The 22,959-nt window shown below is 36.5% G+C and overlaps 1 protein-coding gene across 4 annotated transcripts in view; it reads right to left on the bottom strand.

Annotated features, from left to right (window-relative positions):
* Positions 1-22,959, bottom strand: part of PPHLN1 (periphilin 1) — a 72,338-nt gene that overhangs the window by 19,704 nt on the left and 29,675 nt on the right. Inside the window, exons 6-9 of one of the 4 annotated variants that reach the window (XM_072862111.1) lie at positions 22,523-22,779; positions 18,487-18,569; positions 14,161-14,280; positions 11,361-11,501 (exon numbers count right to left, since the gene is read on the bottom strand). In XM_072862111.1, coding sequence (XP_072718212.1) covers positions 11,361-11,501; positions 14,161-14,280; positions 18,487-18,569; positions 22,523-22,779 — 601 coding nt within the window. The remainder of the gene's footprint in view (positions 1-11,360; positions 11,502-14,160; positions 14,281-18,486; positions 18,570-22,522; positions 22,780-22,959) is intronic. The other 3 variants (XM_072862119.1, XM_072862126.1, XM_072862135.1) reach the window with 3 other exon arrangements.

The raw sequence follows: 22,959 nt of genomic DNA, 5'->3' as shown, positions 1-22,959 counted from the left end.
GATGTCTAATGAGATGCAATCATATTATGATCTTTCTCTTAACTTGTAGTTTCTGCTACTGCCTATTTTCATAAAGCTTGTAACAACTAATCATCTTGGTCTATGCCTAAATTGAGTTTAGTTGAAACCTGACAATAGAGTCAGGAGATACACAGCACAGATACTCTGCGATTGCATAAACTAGTTTCTCCAGGAAGACAAATTAAAAAAAAAAAAAGTAATAAACTGGGCAAATTTCCACTTGAAGATGATCACCAAAAAGCTTGTGTCAGCATACCCTAATCTATTCTGATTTTGTGTTTAAAAATGCCTATGTGAAGATTTTTTATTTAGGTAGCACGTGACCAAAAAGTTAATATATAAATTATCTACTATACTAAGGTGGCAAACTGCTTGGGGGGAGTAATTATGGTCAAGTAAGTACACACAGTACCCACATAAGTACAACATTTCATGTTGTAACGAAACCAAGTATTTAAGCTATCTGGGGGGCACGAGAGGTGGAAAGACTGCTAGCAAGCCAATTAAACCATAGAGAAACAGTATCAAACCCATCTATTAAAGGTTATTAGTGTCATTCAGAGCAATACTCGAAGTTCAATGGTTCAGAAAATTAATGTATAAACAGTCCTTCTCAAGAAGGATGAGAAGCTGAAGAACCATGAGCAACATGACCCACTTGATTTTGTCAGTATTCAACTTCTGTGATTTTGTAAGTCAAGTTGACTTTATTAGCCTTTCAAAGTCAAAGTACCAAGCTAAAACAGGCACACTATAACCTTTGTCCTGTGAGGAATCTTGGCCCTTGTTTTTCTGCCACATGTTGTGAAGCGTATCATTAAAAGTTGTGATATCCATACTAGTGTATGTCCAGACAATCACTGAGGATTGAAAAATCACAAGATCACTGCAAATAAGAGTGAAACAAAACAGGGACGTGATCCTTGTGGATTGGTGATAAGTGATGATGTGCATTAGTCATTTACACCCAAGATAAACATATAATGTTTTTATAATCTTAACTTACAGAAGCAGCACATGCATAAGCAACTTGCTTCCCAAATGCCATCCAATTAACGGCTTTCAAATCATTAATGTCCACAGAAAAGAACAAGCTATTAAAAAAGCACGACCTACCCATCTTTAAAACGTATTGAGTTTAATCTGCTCAGTGAAACAACTGCCAGAAGAAAGAAGACATCAGGCTAGGCACTGAGATACAGAATATAAAAAGAAATAGAAATTTAAGAACCAGGTGATAAATGCAACCTGTCACCAAAGCGTCTTTGGTCACAGATGATCCTATATTTATACACAAATCAGTGTTGTATACAAATCAGATTACAAATGGATTAGAGGATTAAACTCCACGCACCAGCAAAACTGTCATCTACAAAACAAGTTTCTGTTATATTAAGATCAGCCCTGCAGTCTGTAAAAGACATACGAAAAAACATAAAACTGTAGATTCACACTTCAGCAGATTTTCCCTACCTACAGGTTGTCTGTGTGATACTCTTCTGTCACTGTCTACTCCAACCTCCTGAGGCCTGAAAGCTCTTGTCAGTGCTGAAGAAATGGAAACCAGCTTTCATGCCAAACATCAAGTCCCTCCTGTCACCTACCTTCCTGCCACTACATTTCATTTGCCACTTACCAGGGGTTTTTGCTTGTTCACTCAGTTACCACCTTCCCATCATTACATATGGTTTTACAAAACCTTTCCTTTACGACACTGTTCTCCGTTTGCCCTACATACATCCTGTTTTAAGCACCACTTGGATTCCTGCATCATCTCTAAGTCTTTCAGAAGATCAATGGTCAGACTGTATCGGGAATACTGATAGAGCTGATGTGAAATCAGTGTTGGGGGGGAGGAAGAGATGCTAGACAGTAGTTCTTTGAGCTAGGGCTATTTCTGAGGCGATTTGAATTTCTGGATCTAATTATTAGGTATATGGGACCAATGCTATTCTCATTCTGTTTCAACCCAGGAAGCAGCAGGTTTCCCCAGCAGCAAAGCTGAAATATTCCTCCAAAATTCAAAAGATGCCTTGTTCAAGAGACACTAGGTTATAAGAAAGAAAAATACTGAAAAGTTGAAACTTTAAGCCTCAGTGCACTGAGCCAACTAAGAGAGAATTTTATCTTCTACCCTTAAAACAGTTCAAAACCAAAATCAAACAACACTGCTAAAACCATCTCTCAAGTCCACCAATGCCCTTCTGTTAAAGCAAGAATAAGCTGGAGACAAAAGTTGGAGAGGAGGCTCCCTCTATCATCTAAATTAAAGTTACTAAAACCAGCAACAACAAAACACACACACATGCACACACACACGAAAAAAACATAACCCTCACCCCCACAGAAACTACTGCCTTTATCAAGGCTCAGACTATTCATCATTTCTGGTTTTGTCCTTCAGCTTTCTCAGGAGGCTCGCCAGTGTCAGTTCTGCTTATCCTTCCAAGCATCTTAACTTCTGACAGTTTTTTCAGTAGGCAATTTTTCATAATTAGTTCCTAATTATATATCAAGGCCCACACATTTTAGAGAGTTTCTTCTCTTCCTAACGCCTTTTCCAATCCTGTTTACACTCATCATCTCTTGAAACTAATCTTTCTTCTTCCTAGTCTACTCAGTATTATAGTTTCCAAGTCTTCTTTCATCCTGTGGTTAAGTTCTTCTGGTTTCTCATGACAGAACAAGAAATTTTAAATCAAGCAATCACTGCTAGCTGTTGATTGAAACAAATACTATTTAATGGACAACTCCTTAGATTTTCACTTTACCTGACCAAGAAGTGATCTTGTCTTTCAGATTTGAACAGCTGGGCACTGAGTGAAACAGGTACAACATTTTTTCACATTTTCTTTGGTCTTAACTAAGTCCAGCAATTTTATCAAGTACCTAACTACTAACACTCTCTCATTTAAGTCTTCCAGAGATATGCCATGAAATTATAACATCCATAAACAATCCTCTTTAAGAGTGTCTGTAAGCAAACAGTCCTCTGAGATCTTGGAATCTGCAGTCCTGCTTGGTCACACAAATGAAGCGCCACTACATCAAAAACCGTATCAATGACTAGATTTGTCAACGGGTTGAGGCCACAGAGTTCAGCAACTTCAAAATAACGTGCTTAGCACAGGCCAAAAACTGTTACATGAAAAAAAAACATAAGGCAAAATAAACTGTGACACACAAAATCTTCCATAGACGGATAATGATAGAAAGCTAAAGGTGAATTCTATCTAATGTATTTGAGTCTAAGAATGAAAATACCCTACTGTTACAGTCTACATGTGTACATTTATGGTGTTAGGTTCTTTTAAAAGTATCGCTCTACAAGTGTTGCATATTAAATAACACTCACCTTTAATCAGCTTTCCAATGAAAAAAGCTGCTGGCAAAAAGCTGAAATATGGTAATACATTTCCTTATTAAACTATACCTTCAGGTGCTGAAGTAAAATGAGTGAGTTGCACTGATTTTGCATATGCAGCAGTTTGTAATTACGGACACTGCAATACATACCAAATAACTCATTAATGTCCATGGAAAGAGAAGAGAACACAGCTAAAAAAAAAGGAAAGGACTGCAACTTGTAAAGCAAAGCATGGTGACCCAAATACAAGAAAAGGAAAGTAATTAAACTTTTCATATCCTTTTAAATGTATCCTGCTTTAAATCAATGTATTTGTAAGGAGAATCGATACTATGAGAATACTGACCAAAAGCTTTTATGTTCTCCATCTTGCAGTCCCAATAAATGTGAGAACACAGATTTCTAAAAAACAGCTCAGATTTAGAAAACTGAAAGATCGCAGCACAGAAAAGACTTAAGGCAAGCGTGAACTATAAAGATGCAAATAAGCATAACAACTTAATTGATTTGATTTTGCAATGGTAAAAATTAAGGAGGTCTAGAATAAATACTAAAAGATAGTAGAAAAATCAGCAAGTCAGAATTAATATGGAAGAAAAAGTGCCTAAGAATGTGTAAAAAGTAGTAAAAGACTTGCCTTGTATATAAGGAGAGGGGTACTGATACAAGGAAACTAACAGACTGCAAAAGGATGAAACAAGATCATAGGCAGATGATATCATTAAGTAAAGAAATCATCAACAATTTTTCTGAGAAGCCTAAGGCAAAATACCAAAACCTGAGACAAATATTTTCCTGATTAGGAAAAAAATAAATTAACACACTTAATTACATCTTACATTTAAATAAAATAAACATAAGCTCAGAGGAGGCATGATACATACTATGCTACCAACCAAATTAGACCATGATGATGAGTTCATCATCAAGGCCTTGCTACTGTGTATTAAGTACACAAGGTTTGAAGGACAACAGAAAAGCTAGGAGGGAACCAAAATCTACAGCTTCCCCATCTTTACTCTCATCTGGCCTGTTACTCTTGTCTGGTCTACTCCCGTCAGAAACAAAGCATGTCTGACCTCATCCATAATCAGAAATAATCCTTTAATGTGTTCTCTAGCTACTGTTCCAGTTCCCTCAGCTTCACTTAACTTACCTACCTCTTAACTCCTATTTTAATTAGGGGATTTTTTTCTAACCAAGATAACTTTGCCTGAAATGAGCAACAGCACAAGCAGACCAACAAGCTAATCTAAGGAAATGGTAACCAGTTTCCCTGGCTCAGACGAAGTCAAAAGAAAAGGTACATCCAAGGCCAGCTTTGACAGCCTCCTTCATTCCTTCCTGGATTCCCATTAGTCCAATGTATTCATTTATTTATTTTATTACAGCCGCTAAAACTTAAATGTTTAATCTAACATATCCAGAACGTACGAAACTTTTCTGACCACGGTTTCTCATTCGCTTATTCCTAGCCAAGATGTGGAAGCTACCTCATATTTACATCCTCTTTCACCTTTACACTGTTGAAGCACTATAAAACAGTTTTGTTTGAAGCAAAACAAAACTAGCAATGGACACGGGACAGGGTGGGGAGGAAGGCATGTAGTATACTTCCATACATTACAGAAATAGTAACTGTTTCATCATGACAGAAATGCCTGTATATTTTCTTTATGGTCTGATATTAAAACCAAAACTTTCTTAACTAAATCCTCGCAATGTAAAGTTTCACTTTGTGAACCGTCAGTCTTCTCTTAGAGCAGCACCTCTAGAGAACAGCGTCCCATTAAAAAGTGTTAAATACACACAAAGGCAATTCAGTTATTGCTAAATAGATCTTACCAGAACAAGAGATTTGACAAAGCAGAACAAGAAGCAGTTCTTCTGAAACTACACACACTACAACTGCTAAAACCTCATCTTCTAAGTCAGAGATTTAAGTAATTTACTGTTGTGGTTTAACCCCAGCCGGGAACTAAGCACCACCCAGCCACTCACTCACTCCCCCGTGGTGGGATGGGGGAGAGAATCGGAAGAGCAAAAGTGAGAGAACTCGTGGGTTGAGATAAAGACAGTTTAATAGGTAAACCAAAAGCCACGCACGCAAGCAAAGCAAAGCAAGGAATTCCTTCACTACTTCCCATGGGCAGGCAGGTGTTCAGCCATCTCCAGCAAAGCAGGGCTCCATCACGTGTAATGGCTACTTGGGAAGACAAAATGCCATCACTCCGAACGTCCCCCCCTTCCTTCTTCTTCCCCAGCTTTAAATACTGAGCATGACATCATATGGTATGGAATAGCCCTTTGGTCAACTATCCTGGCTGTGTCCCCTCCCAGCTTCTTCTGCACCTGGCAGAGCAAGCTGAAAAGTCCTTGACTAGTGCAGCAACAACTAAAACATCAGTGTGTTATCAACACTGTTTTTCAGCACAAATCCGAAACATAGCCCCATACCAGCCACTATAAAGAAAATTAACCCTATCCCAGCCAAAACCAGCACATTTACCTAAAAATGAAAAGCAGTTAGACAGCAGACCTGGAAACAGAATCTGGAAAGCCTGTTGACCCAGCCACACACCCATTTTTCCTTCTTTTTATGCACCATATCTATGAAGTTTCAAATGCAAGCTTTAGAGAAATCTGAATTTCAGCATCTTCCAGCAAGAAGGCTGTCCAATAAGGGTAACAGTTCATTAATCCTACTGAGGGCTGTTAAGAAGTAATATTAATTTAGAAAGTCAAGCAAACAAGCAATTAATGCAAATGTTTGAACACTTAAAAATATTATTCTGCTGAACATTTAAAAATATTGTTGAACTGAAAGTATCCAGTCAGCCAGTAATTCCATTAAGAAAAAAGCATTCATGAAACCTTAATTCCTATGCATCCTTCTTAGATGCCAGAGCTCTGTGCTAATAGACAAATTGAGGTCTGAGTGTCAAATCTCATTCAGAAACTTAGAGGTTTGATTTTTTGCCAAAATCAAGGAAGATACTTGGCTCATTTGGCAAAATTTGTCTTCAGAAAATAATAGATTTTCAGAGGTAACCTATGTCACTTCAACTTGCATATGCAACATTTAAGAAACCGGACACATAATAATGGACTAATTAATACAGTGTTGCAGACTTGATGTCTAGACAAGATAAGACATTTCAAGAATCCCTGCTACTCATGCTCATAAAAGAACAACAAAGAGATAGCCTTTTGTGTAACACCAACGCTGAATTGCTCCAACTGTGAATTTAACACCAGGGACATATTTGTCATCACTTCCGAAAAAAACCCACACTTCAGCACATTATGTGCTAAAAGCATAATCTGATCCTTAACTACATAAAAACAGAAACTAAACAAATCCAAAACAATAGTTTAATGTATATTGCATATTATTAAATGCAAAAATGTAAAAAAGTACATGAAATTGTTACATCAGCAACCTATGAATATTCATTGACCTTGACATGCCAATGCAAAATTCTCTGCTACACTATTCTCAAGTACCCAGACCAATTTTTTAAAACACTTATTTAATGGGCTTCTACCCCACCATGCTCAGACAACATATAACACCAAATTTCAAAATTATAATTGTGGAGGAAAGACGGAAAGGCATGTTCACAGGCATAAGGAAACACTTAGCTCCGCCCCGCCCCCCCAAACAAATGACCAGAAAGCTAATTATCTCACTATTTTTGGTTTTAAAAATTCTCCAAAGTTTCTGATTGCTTACAAATAGAACATCAAAAGCCACATCATGGATCTAGATCCTACTTCACAGAACATATTAAAACATGAGACACACATTAATGCTGCAGAATATTCATTCAGCGTAAAGAGGTACAAAGATGGAAAAGAAGATGCCCCAGGATGGAAGGGATCAGTTTTCCTGATACGTGCCATGCACAAGTGCCAGGAAAGATCCTGTTCTACCAACCACAAAGTGGCACAGCCAGCAGCTCCTGGGAACTCAACCCTTCCCTGAGAGCAGCTGAGCCCACTGCAGGTGGAGCAGGTCCCTCACCTCCCCCCAGCCAAAAGCAGGGGACCACAGCAAGGAGGTGGGACTCTGCAGTTCGAGGATGGGGAGAGGAAGCTGCCAAGAGGAGCGGGGAGCAGAAACCATGTCCTTGGTGGAAAGAAAACATGTTCTGGAGAACAGCATGCAGGACTGATGGCAGCTGAGCTCAGAGAGAGCGCACTTGTTTGACAATTTTTGTCCTGTCACAGTCAGCACATGAAGAATTTTATTTTTCTTCAAATTACATGATTTTACATGAATGCTTGCAGTAAGTCCCCCATCAAACATTTAATATACAAATATTTTGCTGATGAGCCAGAGGGACCATTTACAATCACATTCCATTTAAAACTCTGAATTTGGCGATTGTGTTCCTGTAACTTAGAGGAAAGGCAGAGGGAACTTTACAAAAGAGTAATATGAGCGATACATAAGATACGGAGATGGACTTATTTAAACAGAACACCCGTATGAATATTTCATTCCATTGCTTAAGGGACTTTTTGTTTGGTTGTTGTTGGGTTTTTTTGTTTGTTTGTTAGGTTTTTTAAAGAGAAATAACAGACTATATCACAAGCTGCCACCCCCTCCTCTCCAGCCCAGGGCATCAGGCTGCCTGTTTCTCTGCTGTACAGCAATGAATTTGCTCATTGTGACACACTGTACATGTTCTGTCAGCACAGTTTTTTGCCTCTGGGTTTACCTGAAATAGTACCATACTATGAAGTAAAAGTACATATTTGGAAAATTTTGCTCTTTTTCCTGGTTGGAGCTTTGGAGACAGATGGATATGGAGAGGACAAAGCAAAGAGGGCTTTATTAGGAGTTTGGAACTGCAAGAATACCTGGGAATCAGGATAAGAATAAATATGAACTGAAAAGCAAACATCACTAGATCTGGTGCCCCAAGAGAAAGAAGAAAAACTTGGGAGACAGAAGCAGAAGAGGTCTGATGGGTCAAGCCTTCTAATCAAGCCTCACTTTCTCAAACGCCAGCTGGATCCTCACCACTTCTTAGACACATACCCAGTGGCACAAGAAGTTACTTCTACCCTGATTTTTTAATTTATTTTAAATACTTTGATAGCTGTCCAGTGAAGACTGAAAACCAATCTTTCAGGAATCTTGCTTCGTAGAAGGATTACAGCTTCACCATTTTTGCAGCATAACTCTTTGCAATAAGTATTTTATTTTAGTAATCCTTCCACAAAACTATATTCCAGAAATAATACATTAAAACTAGGTATTCAGAAACTATTTTAAACATCGGAACTGGAAAAAAAGTCCATAGAACAAAAATTTTTTCTGCTGTTATTTGAGTCTTCAAGACAAATAATCAGAAACAAATTATATAACAGCTTTCTTATAAATGTATTGTATATTTCATTATCAAGTCAGTCTTACTATTCCTAAAGTATATTATAGCCTATAGTTCACTTTTAAGATTTAAGTGTTACATCTATACAAACAATACAGCATGACTACCGATAGTATTAAATATGCGTTTTAACAACTAATTTCATTGTGCAAAAACCAGAAAGATGCTTTCAGTTAAACAGTAGTAAAACCAGTATAAATTATATTGAGTTCATCCAAAGAACCTTTAGTAAGCAGTTTACCACAGGACTGCCAATTTAGTTTCCATTCCACTCTTTGCTCCCTCCCTCATTCCTTGTCAAAGGCAGAGAGCTCAAGCCGCACAGAATTAAACCAGATTTACTTTTAGATGCCGACAACTCAAAGTCAACAGAATAGCGTACAAATTTCTACAGAGAGATTGCTTCCATATACAGTAGGAAGATTCACAATATTTCACAATTATGAAAATTACCAGGACTATCATAACAATAAGTTTTCTGGATTTTTTTTATTAATTGCTGAAGTAGAAGTTACTTTTAAACATTTATCTGAAAAACACATAGGTCATTTTACAGTCTGAAGTTTAAATTATTAAATACATATCTTGTCTAGCTCTCAACAAATTGACAGTACCTGATTTTATAAAAAGATACGAATCTTGTTCAGTTGAATAAAACATATTGAAGATGCTTCCAGTATCACTCTAAATTCTTATTTTAATTCTGCAGAAGCTGACAGCTTCGATATTCAAATCAACAACAGGAGAAACTAGTTCTATGAAATCCAAATCTTTTTAAGTTATTCCTCAGGCTTTTCTGAGCTAAGTTCCTGCAAGTATTCTGTTTTACGGAATGTAATCTAGATTTCCTTAGAGATAAGTGCACACTCTACCAAACACAGTAACATCAGATCATATTGAAAACAGCATTTGGTTTTTATGCTCAAATTTTCATCTGTCTTCACTGTAAGCCTGTCCTTAGGACTGAGGGGTAGATCTTCGTGGCAAATAAACCAATCACAGATTCACCAGCATCAGGCTAAACAATCACAATTGCTATTTTTTAAAAATCTGCTCCTAGTCTTCATTTTTTTTTTTCAGTTTGTCATTTTTAAATAGTCAGAAGTTTATGTATTTGGTAGTAGCCGATTTAGGCCATGCACAACCTGGTGATCAGACACACAGGGATAAACAAACTGCATCATGACCCTCATAGTTACAGCATGCTCTGCTTAACTCCATCCAGCCAGACCCAGCACATGTGCAAAGCCATGCTCACTAGGAACATGATTATGCAAAGTCAACATTAAAAAAAAAAGAAAAAGAGATAAAAACAATTGAGTAGAAAGTTGTTTTTCAAGTGTCAAGAATAAAGGAACAACAGTGTTACAGTACAGGAAATGGGCTCACAGGCAACAGAAGAAAAGCCACCAGAATTAAGATGGAAAACGAAGTCCTAGAATGAGCTTATCTCAAGCAAGACCAGAGACCTATTTTCTTGAAATGTTATTATGAGGTAATCATGGGGGGGAAAAGTGATATGTATTTCCCTTCCACCCATCCCAGGCATACACTGAAAACACTGTAAATCAGAGCAAGTTTGAAGAGAATAATCTCTTTCTCCCACCCAAATTATAAACTTTAAATGCAATTTCCAGAGTTGGGCATAGTTGCATTTACATCAAAAAGATCAAGTCAGGAAAATCTCCAAACTTTCTATTTAAAGTACCAAAAATATGGAAAACGACAACATTGATTGTTTATGACAAATGAAATTGAAGGTTATTGTAGATAATTTCCTTATTGTGAGGTGACACAGTATTAAAGACTAATACATGAATAAACTTCTATTGAACCTCCTCAAAAACTCAATGTTACAGGAAGAGTAATAGAAATCTTGTTTTGTATTAAATCAATCCCCAACTACTCAACACAAAAGAGAAAAGAATACAAATTTTGAACACAATATCCCTCCCTCATCTAGATATAAAATACTGTAGTCAAAGCAAAACTTAAAGGTTCTTAATCTTCAGAGAATGATGAAGGCACTGAGATTCACAGCTGATTTAAAAAAAAAAAAAAAAAAACACAAAAACCCAACAAAACACACCCCCCCACACACCCACACACCCCCCTCGTCCCCCCCAAAAAAAACCCCCCACAACAAAAAAAACCCCAAACAGGCAGTTTCTAGTGTTCAATCCCAAACTGTATATATTTCAGTTAAGGAAATTACAGTGCAAAAGTAATTTTTGATAATTTGAGCTCACATAAAGCCATACTTTTTAATTACATTTGAAATTATCTGTATTATATTTGATTTTCAATTATTCAAAGAAGCAGTCATTTTCTTGGCTTGCCAAATAGCAGGTGTTGCATCTAAGTTACAGAAAACTACCACTAATTCCCCTGTGCAGATAAATGCCATGCTTCTTTGGAATTAAACAGATGGAGATGTTATCACATCATCTCAAGAAATTAGATTACATTCATATTCTGCTCCAAGGAGGAAAAAATAAATCAACATATTTCTAGCAGATCAAACCATTACACAGGTACTGTATCAGTGACAAAATATCAAGAGGACTCACCTGTTCAATCTCCTTTGTCTTAGTTGCAATTGCTTTTGAGCGGCCAAGAAGCTGGCCATCCTCATATAATTCCGTACCATCCGTTATATTTGTTTCTGTTTCCTCCATTTGTTCGACATACAATGGAGCTGAAGATCCAGCCTTAAAATAAATAAATCAATCAATCAGAGTTTTGAGAGCAAAATAAAAACTTCAAAGTGTGAGAGCAAAAATAAAAACCCAAATAGTCATTCAGTTAGATATGAGTTTGCTTATCAAGACTATTAGTGAAGTATTATTGCTACACTCTAACAGATACAGAAATATGGATTTTAAACATGTAGAAAACAAGACATCATAAAAAACCTGTGACTCAGTCTTAACTGTGTAAAGACAATGATGTCAGGTAACCTTTACCTGCCCTTCTGCTGAGAAGGAACTTGTATATGTGATATTTATAACACCAACTAGCAAGAAAAATCCACAATGAAAGTGGGATTAGTTTTCTGGGAAAGGATAAAAGCAACAAAATCAAAGGTAAATAAGCATTGACAAAACCAAAATGCTGTCAGAAAGAACTCTTGCAGCATTCAGGACCACAGGTTTAATATTAAAGGAACAGAGATACCTATTATATAGCAAAAGCAAACACGCACTTAGAGGATTCCTGATAATATGAGAAATCTTACTGAAGTACCAAAATTGTATAAGCTTCCCTCTAAAACAGAAATTAAGACAGTATCCCTGACCCAAAGAAAACAGACCCCCATTCCAAGGAGTCTATATAGAAGATGTAAAAAGAGAAGAAATTGCTACAGCATATTTAAATCCAATATTATAGAACAGATTTGTAGAATGTAGTAAAATATTTTTTTAAATAAGATTTGAGAATTGAAGAAGATGCATAAAAATATTTTCTACTATAAAAAATAAGAGGTGGAGAATCTTAAGACTTTACTAACATGAAAGAGAAAAGCATTAGACCAAAAAAAAAAAAAAAAGGCAGCTTATGTGGTCCCATGAGTATCTGCTCAAAACGTAGCAGAAATATAAACCATTAGGATTGCATCCCAAATCTTGTCACTGCAGTAAATCATGAAATGCCTGAGAGGGAGTAAAGGCTGCTAAAAAGTTCAGCACAACACAAAGTTCAACTATTAAGCACTATGTAAGATAAACTGGAAAAAGTTAAAAACTGTTGCAATTCATACATGACAGCCTACTAATCAAGGTGAGAAGTATCCTTTCTTCTAGGACTCAAAATGAGATGCCTCACCTCCTTCATTAGCATTTCTGAGGCACACTTTCTTAGTCAATAAATCATCTCAGACTCTGCCATAATCAACTGCAACTGTTTCATTTTGAATGTTTCTTTATTTTGAGTCTTTGTGCCACTGCAATTTTCTCTGAGGCACAGAGGAAGCTTTAAACAACTCTTCTCCATATGGCCCACTCTGTTCTTTCCTCCCTTGCATTACGTTCCCCTCATCAAGAACAGGAGTGACATTTCTCTTCACTGCTACTCTCCTGAACCTTCAGAAATGTCCATGCATATGTTCTCCTCCATACAGCATTCATGCTTGGATCAGTTTGCTGCTTCTTTTTCCTCACTCCAACCCTTCCCCCCTTTTTTTAAAAAATTTCTTTTTCCTGGAGGGAAATGAACAATTTATTTATCCAACTGGATCTTCCTGTCCAGTATCAAGAAGCTGTTGATGCACTCATCCATTACATCAATGGACAGGACTTAAAAGTTCAGATAAATATAGATCCAGTGAGTTTATTTCTCTAATCTAGCCTTTAGGTTCCACAAATGTGAAATACGAGGAGGAAATCTGATGCTTCCCAAGATGCTTTTATTTTCCCTCAAATTATTTAAAACAAATATAAAATACAAACCCATTCATTGTAAGGTTTAAGACACGTGACTTTGTAAAGTAGGTACTATTTTGTTTTTGTAAGAGTGCCTGTAAAGTTGAAGCAAAGTGAAAGTTGAAGATGAAATGATCACAGAATTAAAACAGGCTATTTTACAAAAAGACATTACATGACATTTGGTTTGTTTTAAACGACAAATACATCTTCCACTAACACAGCAGAATCCAAAAAAGACATCCTATCCAAGAGCAGTATAAAAAAAAACAAAGACTGAAAAGGGCTATAACCACACTGCAATACAGCAAGGGGTAGACGACAAGGAGGGGCAAGAACAGATGGGTATAAACCAGCAATTAATTAATGTTGATTATTAATGAAATAAAGGTTCGGGGGGGGGGGGGGGAGGGGGGGACAGAATCTACCCACTGCAGTACGAAGGCAAAAGCTTAATTTTTAATATAGAGAAGGACTGCTTTCTGAAAAGGAATACATGGCATGGCAGGCTGACATGGCATGGAACTGAACTCAATAAACCAGAGTTTCTCTTCTAGTCTTATGTTTTACATATACACTTGTATTTTGACTCAGAAGTCCCTTGCTAATTTTGATGAGTTCAGTAGGCATACATACTTACACTAGCGCAAGAGTTCCTTGGAGAATCCCTGGGAGAGCTGGAGCCTTATTTTGTCAGTTTTAGCTCAACATGAATTCAAATTATACTAACAAAACCTATACTGGTTTTGTGTATTTTTTTAAATAAAGAAACAAATAAATAAATCACAAGGCTTTAGTCTCCTTCTTGCTCCCTTTCAACAAACATTTAATAGCATAGGCAGAAAAATTCAGGGGTAAGTTAGAAAATGTGCCTTTCAGGAGAGTACAGAAAAACAAGAGTCTATTGTTGTAACACTTTAAAATAAATCGATTAATACTCCTGTCTTACATCATACTCTGTTATTTCAGGTAAATTGCTTTCATCAGCCTTCTCTGACTTTTCAGCTGCCCACTTGCTTGCAGCTTCTGCAAGTTCCTTTTCCGATAGCCTGTTGCTCTTATCCAAGGCCTGTACAAAAGCATTATAGTCAAGGTTTAACATGAAATACATTTACACATGTCAAAACATCTTCAAAACTAAGACAAACATTTATTCAGATCCCCAAAACATTTAAAAATAGGAAATAAGGAAGCTGAAGCTATTTAATTTACTGACTGATTTCTTTAAAAAGGAAAGTGGGTGGTGGGTGGTGGTGGGTGGTGGTGGGGAGGAGGAAAAAAGATAAATCAATTAAGTTCAGTAAAATGTTAAAAAAGCACCATACTTTCAGAATCAGTTTTATTAAATTCACGGGACAGAGATAACAGAAAAATTATTTGAGACCAGTTGAGTTTAAAGAGGCATGGATCAAATGGGCACTAAGAAGTCAGATACAAGCATGGAGTGATCTAACAATTCAATGTGATTTTCAGGCATAAAAGGTTGTAACAAATTTAAACTAAACTAGTAAATACTGTGTAGGGTATAAAACCTAAGCTAATTAGGGACAAAAAGTATTTTATACGTACTTTAAATTATCAGAGCTGCTTCCATTAAAATTTATTATTTTTTATTTGGGGGGAACGTTGATCATTTATAATAGAGTCAGTCATGGCTTTATGGCCTTTTAATCTATCTACCTTTTCAGATGGAAATACTCATATAAATAATATTTAAAAATTGATTTCCCTCTAAGAATACGATTTGGCTTTTACTAACAGAGCAACAAACAGACAATGACAAATATCCATGTACCAAAAATTTTAGGAATAGCTAGCTTTATAACTCGTTACCATTATGTAGGTACTTAATTTGAATCAACTGTATGTATAGAAGCATCCATCCCAGAATCTATAAAATTCTAGTATTAAAAACTGCAACACTAAGGTGGATATCTAAAAAAAAGATACAAAAATTCCACTGCCTGAAAAAGGTTGTCACAACTTCTACCCAATGCCTGTTCCACCTTAGCAAATAGATGGACCAAATGAAAAAAAAAAAACACCACTCACCCCCCTTATTGTTAGTTCATTCCAAATTGCATAAATGGCCAGAGGAAGCAAATACTGTGACCTGTAATAAGACTGCTTCATCTTCAGACCTTTTGTGCTTACCTCAAGTAAAATATTATCCAAAATTTGTGCTGTAGTATGGCATAAGTATACAATTCACAGAACCCTTCCAGGATTCTGTGTCAAAGACACCACCTTTATCTGAATCCAGAAGAGAAGTACAACACAATGTTCAAATAGGAATCCCTCTTTTCTATAATTGTAAATTACAGAATTATATCCAGCGAAATCAGGAGGTGACAAAGTTCAGTATGCAGCGGTACAAAGAGGCTTCTTATAAGAAAGGGGTAATGTAATTCATAGAATAATTAGCCCAGCTCACCTTTCTAAACTACACAATTATTCTTATGCTAGTCTCACTACAAACTATCTGCTGACAAGTTTTTTTCCCCCCATGTTCTTATTCCCCATAGTATGCCTGACTTTTACCTTTAACCTGACTTTTCCCTAGCTGCCAAAAAATCTTGTATTGTGGTACTATTATGAATCTCTCTCTTTCCTCAAATGTAGCTCTGGCCAATACTAACAAAAGAAAAGGCCAGTATCTTTGTCACCAACAGTCAGCTTTGCATGAAATGAAAATAAATAAAATCTCACATGACTTACAATATTTCCACAAGCCATAAACAGAAACTAACTACACTAGTATCTACTGGAATACAGCAAAAAGAATGTGTTTAATTTAATCTCACTAAATTTAATTCTATAGGTTGCATGTCAATAAATATGTATTAAAAGAAACTGAGTGCATTTTATGTAATAAAGTAATAGTACTTCCACAGGTACACTACAACTGAGGAACAGGAACATATTTACTTAGGCTGCAAACTGGCAAGAAATTAACAACCTAGTATATGTCGGAAAAAACAACCAAACTTCCCCCCCTGCCTCACAACAGAGCTGTCTTTTTTTTTTTTTTTTTTTTTTTTTTTACCTTATGCATAACATAAGAACAGCAAAAACCTGTCAGTTTTCTGCTATCTTTGCTGGGAAGCTTTCCCTGTCTCACACATCTGCCTTTTGCTCTAATTATGTTGGATACAGCCTCCAAGGCTTGCAGTCCAGACAGCTATTAAAGAGAAACACAAAAGATTTCATGCCGTAGTCAATTAAGCAGGTGGTTAAGATCAGATAACACCAACATGTATTAATTCACATGCATGAATATGTAAAAAATTAATTATAAGACAGATAAGAATACCTTTTCAGATTTGCATATAGTTACTACAGTGAAAAGAGATATTGCTGCAGCAGCATATACCTTTGTAAGTATTTCAAAGCTAAATTATAACTTAGAGCATTGAAAATTTTCTCCTTTAATCTATAAAATAAAGTGTATAACTCATTTCTCAAGTTTATGTAGATTGCAAGACCCTGGCCCTAGAGATGTTAATCATGTTTTGCCAAGACTTTTTCTGTTAATATTTCTACGTCAGTGAAGCACTCATATCACTTAACTGGTCAGTGTAATCCAGCCATCACCCTAAGAGGCTCCACTGACACAAGACAGCACATTACAAGCAGATTTCAGGACTTCAAGAGAAAAGCAATAAAAGGTCACTGAAGTACTTCCATATCTGCAGCTGATGCATACCCAACAAATATGTGTTGTCTGGGGAAATGATTTCCATCAAACAGGAAGTTTCATTTTGTGTAGCTTACATCAAGTGGATATCCACTGCCAGCAGATATATGCAAACTGCTGGCAAAAAAACCCCAATTCAGCATAGATCAGACCTGACTGAAGAAGAAAGCAAAACATTTGAAGAATACTTTATAGTTCAAGCTCACACTGCATATTAATAGGAGAGCAAGAGGTTTTGCAATGCCTCCTTGTTCTCAAAGGTTTGTGTTAAGCAAGGATCTGGTATTAAGCTGTAATATGCTGAGTCTGTAAGCAAAATCGGTGAAATAATTATAAAGTTTATTTTATAATCCAAAACAGTGTAACTTTTGCGTAACAACTTTTATCTTACTTTCCTTATTTACATCGCTGAAAATATATTGCTTGCCTCCCCCCTTAAGGACATTAGCAATTAGCTAATGCCTAGCATAGCAGTTCTAAAAGAGCTGCATAAGGGATAAATACTTAGAATGACACAGCACAACCAAAGCCTGATTTTTCCCCCCACCTAATTATTTCCTTCAGTCTCACCTTCTCACAACAAAAAGTACCTTTCTTTCTTCCAATTTTTTTTTGTTGAAGCATTCCACTATTTTTATTAAAAAGACCTCAAGAACCAGGCTAGTACAGCATGCTACTTAGGGCGAATGCTACTTTTTAATAGGACCTTATTCACTTAGAACAATATAATGCATTGTTTCTTTATTTCTCATTAAAATATTCCTCAACAATTTAGAGAAAATACTCGTGTAGAAGTGTTCATTTTAACCTCAAATATAATTTACAGGCAAGCAGTCTGTGATGTGAAAATGTTTTTGCTGCCACAGGACAGCCAAAACAATATTGAATGCTGATTGTTCAATAGTGTTTATAGCCTGTCCGTTTAACTAATCAGCAAGATTATGTAGTTGGTGCTCAGCCCACAAGAGTTTTTTAATGGGAAATTAAGCAGCATCATTTAGAACATAAAATGGCATTTACCAAACTATCTTGCAATGTGGCTCCCTTCCCAAGTAAACGCTATCACTCTTGCCACATCCTCAAGCAGCCCTGCTTCCAAGCCAACTCTGCTATTCACATTATCTGCCCAGTCAGTCAGACACTTCACCACACTGTTTCCAAATCCAGTCACAACTTAGGAATCACTGAAGGATGGAGTTCAGTGCAAGTACAGGCTTGTCCAATTGATCTGTTGCTCCTAAAAACTGCTTCCCCATTTTTCTCCTTGCCATTCCTTTTCTAGCACACTCCAGACTTTGGAAAATGACAATTTTAAATACATACAAAACTCCCTTTCTCCTAAAATGAGACAGTGAATACAGAATAAAAAGGTTTGTCGGTGTCATCATTAGATACACAGCATTATCACCACCTTCCTGCCAGGTAAGGGAAACCTATCCTCTGCTGGATTGCAGAGCAACTCAGGATGCTCCTTTCCTTAACAGCTGCATACAGTATCTCCTTCCAACTGAGGGAAAAAATCCAACAACAATGAGCAATCTGAAACCATGGTGAGAAGCACTTGAAAAGAAAATTCACCTTTGATGAGGGTACTGCTGTGGAGCCTGAAGGTGATGCATCTCTTGATGTTTTCAGTGATTGAACTGACGTCCTCTCTTTACCTACAATTAAGAAAAAATTAACAACTGTAAAATTATATTAAAGATATACATTGGAAATACACTTATTGGCTTAGAAAAATTGCAGTGAAATTTGCTCAAGTCAGACACGAAATCTACACACTCCACTATCTGATAAATATTGGTAACACTTTCTTCTCTTTACAAAGAGAGGAGAGATATAGCTATATTATTTCACATATTTAGGAAAACCCATTGTCCTTTTTTTCAACATTAACTGAAAGGGTGTATCAATATGATTTGGCAAGGTGATGTGGTTTTATTTTTTAATATTCCCATAATAATGTAAAGAGGTGAAATATTAGACACCAGTCAATCACTCCTGGAAACCAGGCAGTGTAGGAACTGGTTTAGCAGGCCACAGTATGTTGAAAAGCCCTGCCATGGGAAACAGTCCTGTATTGTATCAACCACGGGCTAGATGCTCTTTGTATTATCAGTGTTTTTCTTGTAAGAGTTAAAATCAGCAAAATGACAATTCAAATTCACTGCGCTAATAGTCTGTGCATAGCCTTGCCACAGACCGGTTACAGGCAGCCCACAGCAGCAGAACTGGTTGCAGCGTAAACTACTAGTTTTCAGCCTGTGGTCCATGGATTACATCTAAGGGATCTGCAAACAGTAAATACGAAAAGCAAATGTGTTGTCAGTAGGCCTAAATTAACTAGACTGTTCACACGCACTGGGAAATGGTTAACAGTGCACAAATGGAAAACAATATAGACTTACCTTGGCTTTCATTGAATTTGTATCAGTACAATTAAGAAAGGGATGAATTAAAAAGTCTATCACATACTTATGAAAATTGGGATATAAATTATTTTAGTAGAACTATAAACAAATATGGCTTTAATTCAAGGAGTCAAAGCCATAAAGAGCAAACATGGCATCTCACTCCTAATAGCTGAGCTATTTTCTTTTTTTACTCAATGCCATAAAGTAAGACTGTATCGTGTTGAGTATTTTAAAATACCACTACCTACACAAAAAATGTAAGGAAAAGTCTATGCAAAATGCATACTTTTAACAATAGGAAATGTTCAAGAGGTATTTGAAAAGTTGGTCTTCTAGTCTTTCCCCACATTTTCATACCACATGTATAGAGTAGACTTAACAGAAAGCAAAGATCAAACACCTGCTCATCTCTGCACATTGTTAGAGGCAAGTGAGTTACTGCTACGATGCTGAAGTCCTACTAATCCATGCAAAAATCTTCACAGCTACTGATGGGTCTTTTGAAAATGCTACTGAAAATAGTTGGGGAAGTTACTCTGGCAAAAGCAAACGTTACAAATTGCACTTTAACCCTCAATTTGAAGATGATGCTAAATGGAGAGCATACTTAAAAACATAGCAAGCAGCCTTATTTAAGAATTTCTAGTGGCCATAAAACAAAGGTAATACATAATTCACCTTCTACCTAAAAAAGCTCCTTAACAATGAAAAGAAATAGCAAAAAGAAAAACTGTTTTAAAGTTCCTATAAATACAAAGTATATGACAAAACCAAAAATATGAAGATAGAAATAATCATGCCTTTAATGTCATACTCCCCAAAGCACAGGACGTCTCCCTTGACACCACCAAGTAACACAGAAATTTTGTTCCTGTGATACCTGCTTTTCAGCCCCATGGATGAGCTACCTCCTTTTAAAACTTACATACTCTAACTCTGCCTCCTACCTGCCTCCTTCATCACACTGGATTCTTCAAAGATTATCTGAGTGGATTATATGTTTGTGCTTGAATAGATGAAATAAGCTGATACAAGTGGCAGTAAATTATTCAAAGCTAACCAAAGAGAGAAACCACCATTTAATTTGGAGACATTATTAGGCCGTTTTTTTCTGAATGCATGTGGCTATTTTGAACCCACAAGGCCTACCTGTACAATCGCACATGATGCTTTCCGAGCACCACTACTTGCCTTCTTGCATCTCCTTGACATACCACTCTACAGACCCCTTACCGACTGGCCCAGTGAAAGAATACCACCCTGCTTCTCTCCATGCTCTCCCACCATGGCTGAATGCCTGTTCTTTCCCATCAGCCCTTTCCCTCCCTTTACCAAGCTTCTTTATGTCCCCCCAGTTTTCTTTGTTCAAATCCCATATTTATCCTAATTTATGAGGGGCTGGAGAGCATGGGATATTCCTCCTTCAGTGGAAGTCATCAGGCCAAACTGATTCAGACAGCATTATTTTAAACAGTATTACAATAATTAAAAAGACGTCATATTACACGTTCTGCATTAAATAGTATATACTTCGCATGTTGTAAATCCATTTAAGTACAGACTAAAATGTATTGCTGACATATATGAGATATGTCCCACTTTATGTTCGTTTTAAATATGTAATACATGATCTTACCTAAGACAAATCATATTGAAACACAATTCTTAAAGTATTATTTAAGCCATTTATACCTTGCAAATAGGCCGTTTTAATTCAGTCATCTAGAGGGACGTTTAGTAATACTATTTTCCAGGGAACAGGCAGTTATAAAGAAATAGCGGAAGCCATCTGGTCTTTTAAAACTGATTTAAAGATGACAGGGAGACATGTTTAACCATGCAATTGGAAAAAATCCCAAAAGCCACAGACCTAAACATAACCTCCTCTCTTGACCAGCACCTTTTCTGATTTGTGCAGATGTCTGCTTCTACTTCGCTAGCTTCACTACTGTTTGAGTAATTCTGCCAATATACTACAAATGTGATAGAAGTTGGCTCAAAATTTTAGGAAAACCCTGAAACATTCCAAAATTTTATATGGTTTCTCACAAAAATTTTTTCCTGTTCCTGGTAGTTATGATCTGCACATCTACAACACTTCTACAAATTTAGTTGAATATATTTTTCTCATCCTCTCCTAGACTTACAGGAATTCACGTTCACTGAGTATTGCTACAAAACGTTAAAAGAATTGCAATGGTGAGCTAGAAAGATAATTTGTATTCTACAAGGACTGAAGTGATGCCTCAATATTGAAACAATGTTAACTGAACTCCACAAGATCTTTTTTGGCAAGAAGTGCTACATAGTGGTCCAGTCCGCCACTCTGGAAACACACAATATGCCTATCAGTGAATAAAATAATATCTAATTAATTTTTTAAAAGTTGCCAAAATGAACAGTAGGTTTGTATTCACCAGTTCACCAGAAAGCATTTGCAGAAATCAAATTGGATTAATTTACATAAGCTGTACAAACAGCAGTGGCTAAGACTGTAGTATACTAAAAAAAGCAATTTATTTGCACATTATTTAAATAGGAAAACCTTAAATATTTTCAAAAGAGATGATTCAATAGATTTCTGGGAAAGATTAATAGCCAAGCTTTTAAAAGGCAGAACATGCACAGTATAGATTTAACTGAGATATGTTTCACATTTCTTTGAGGAGAGCAAGATTTGAGAGAATCTGATGATCAGCTGAAATTGCTAAAAAACAACAAACTTCAAAACCCTAATAATACAGTTCTAAGAACATTTACAGAAAATGTAACAAGTAACAATATGTACTTTAATTTCTCCAATTTTTTTAATCCCTCTTTTCCCCTGGTTGCAGGAAAAGTCTTCATCTGCTATAAATAATAGCAAAGTTTCTTGTAAGGGAATCCAATGAAGCACGTAAAGAAGTAACAGAGGCAGCTGATGCTAAAAGGAAAATAACATACGATAATAGAAAAAGCTGTGCAGCTGAAACTCCTACAGTCAGCCCAGAGCTGCTCCTGAAATAACACCTACAGTCTCCCACATGAAATACGTAAGGGAACAGAGAGTACAATGAAACAACCAAAGACCAGACAACACATAATTGGTACAAAATGGCTCGTCTTCTCGTTGTAAAAGACAGCATGTAAAGAAAAAGGGCTTATACAGTGAGTTGCAGTTTCACCTCACTAACCAGTTCTCATCATTAATCCAGCATTACCTTGCTGAGAAGAAATATTTCTTTTATGTAAAGATGACATACTTCTGCTATGCTGGGACTGGTGGAAAGAATAGGCTTTGCTTCTTTCAGGAGAGTAGCTCCTGCTGCTGACACTAGAGCCGGATCTGCTGTGCGGAGAATCCCTTCGGCTCCCTGGCGATTCCCTGAAGAAAGGAGAGTCCCTCTTATGAGGGGATCGCTCTCTCATATAATGAGAAGGATAGAAGCTTTTTCTTCTGAAGCCATCTCTGATGTCCCTTTGAAGACAACAGAAAAATAAAAGTTACTTAGTTATCCTTCCAATGTTTGTAGAACAGCAGTAGATAATACAATGGCAACATTTTAAGCCTGGTAAATACAAATAGGTTAGCTGTCATCTGCAGAACACATCTGAAATCTTCAGCATTGCTAGAGTACTAGGCAATGAATGAAAAACA

The sequence above is a fragment of the Ciconia boyciana genome, chromosome 1 (genome assembly GCF_034638445.1).
Source record: "Ciconia boyciana chromosome 1, ASM3463844v1, whole genome shotgun sequence".
Taxonomy (NCBI): Eukaryota; Metazoa; Chordata; class Aves; order Ciconiiformes; family Ciconiidae; genus Ciconia; species Ciconia boyciana.
Note: the sequence above shows the minus strand (reverse complement) of the source record. Positions and strands in the feature narration are given on the sequence as shown.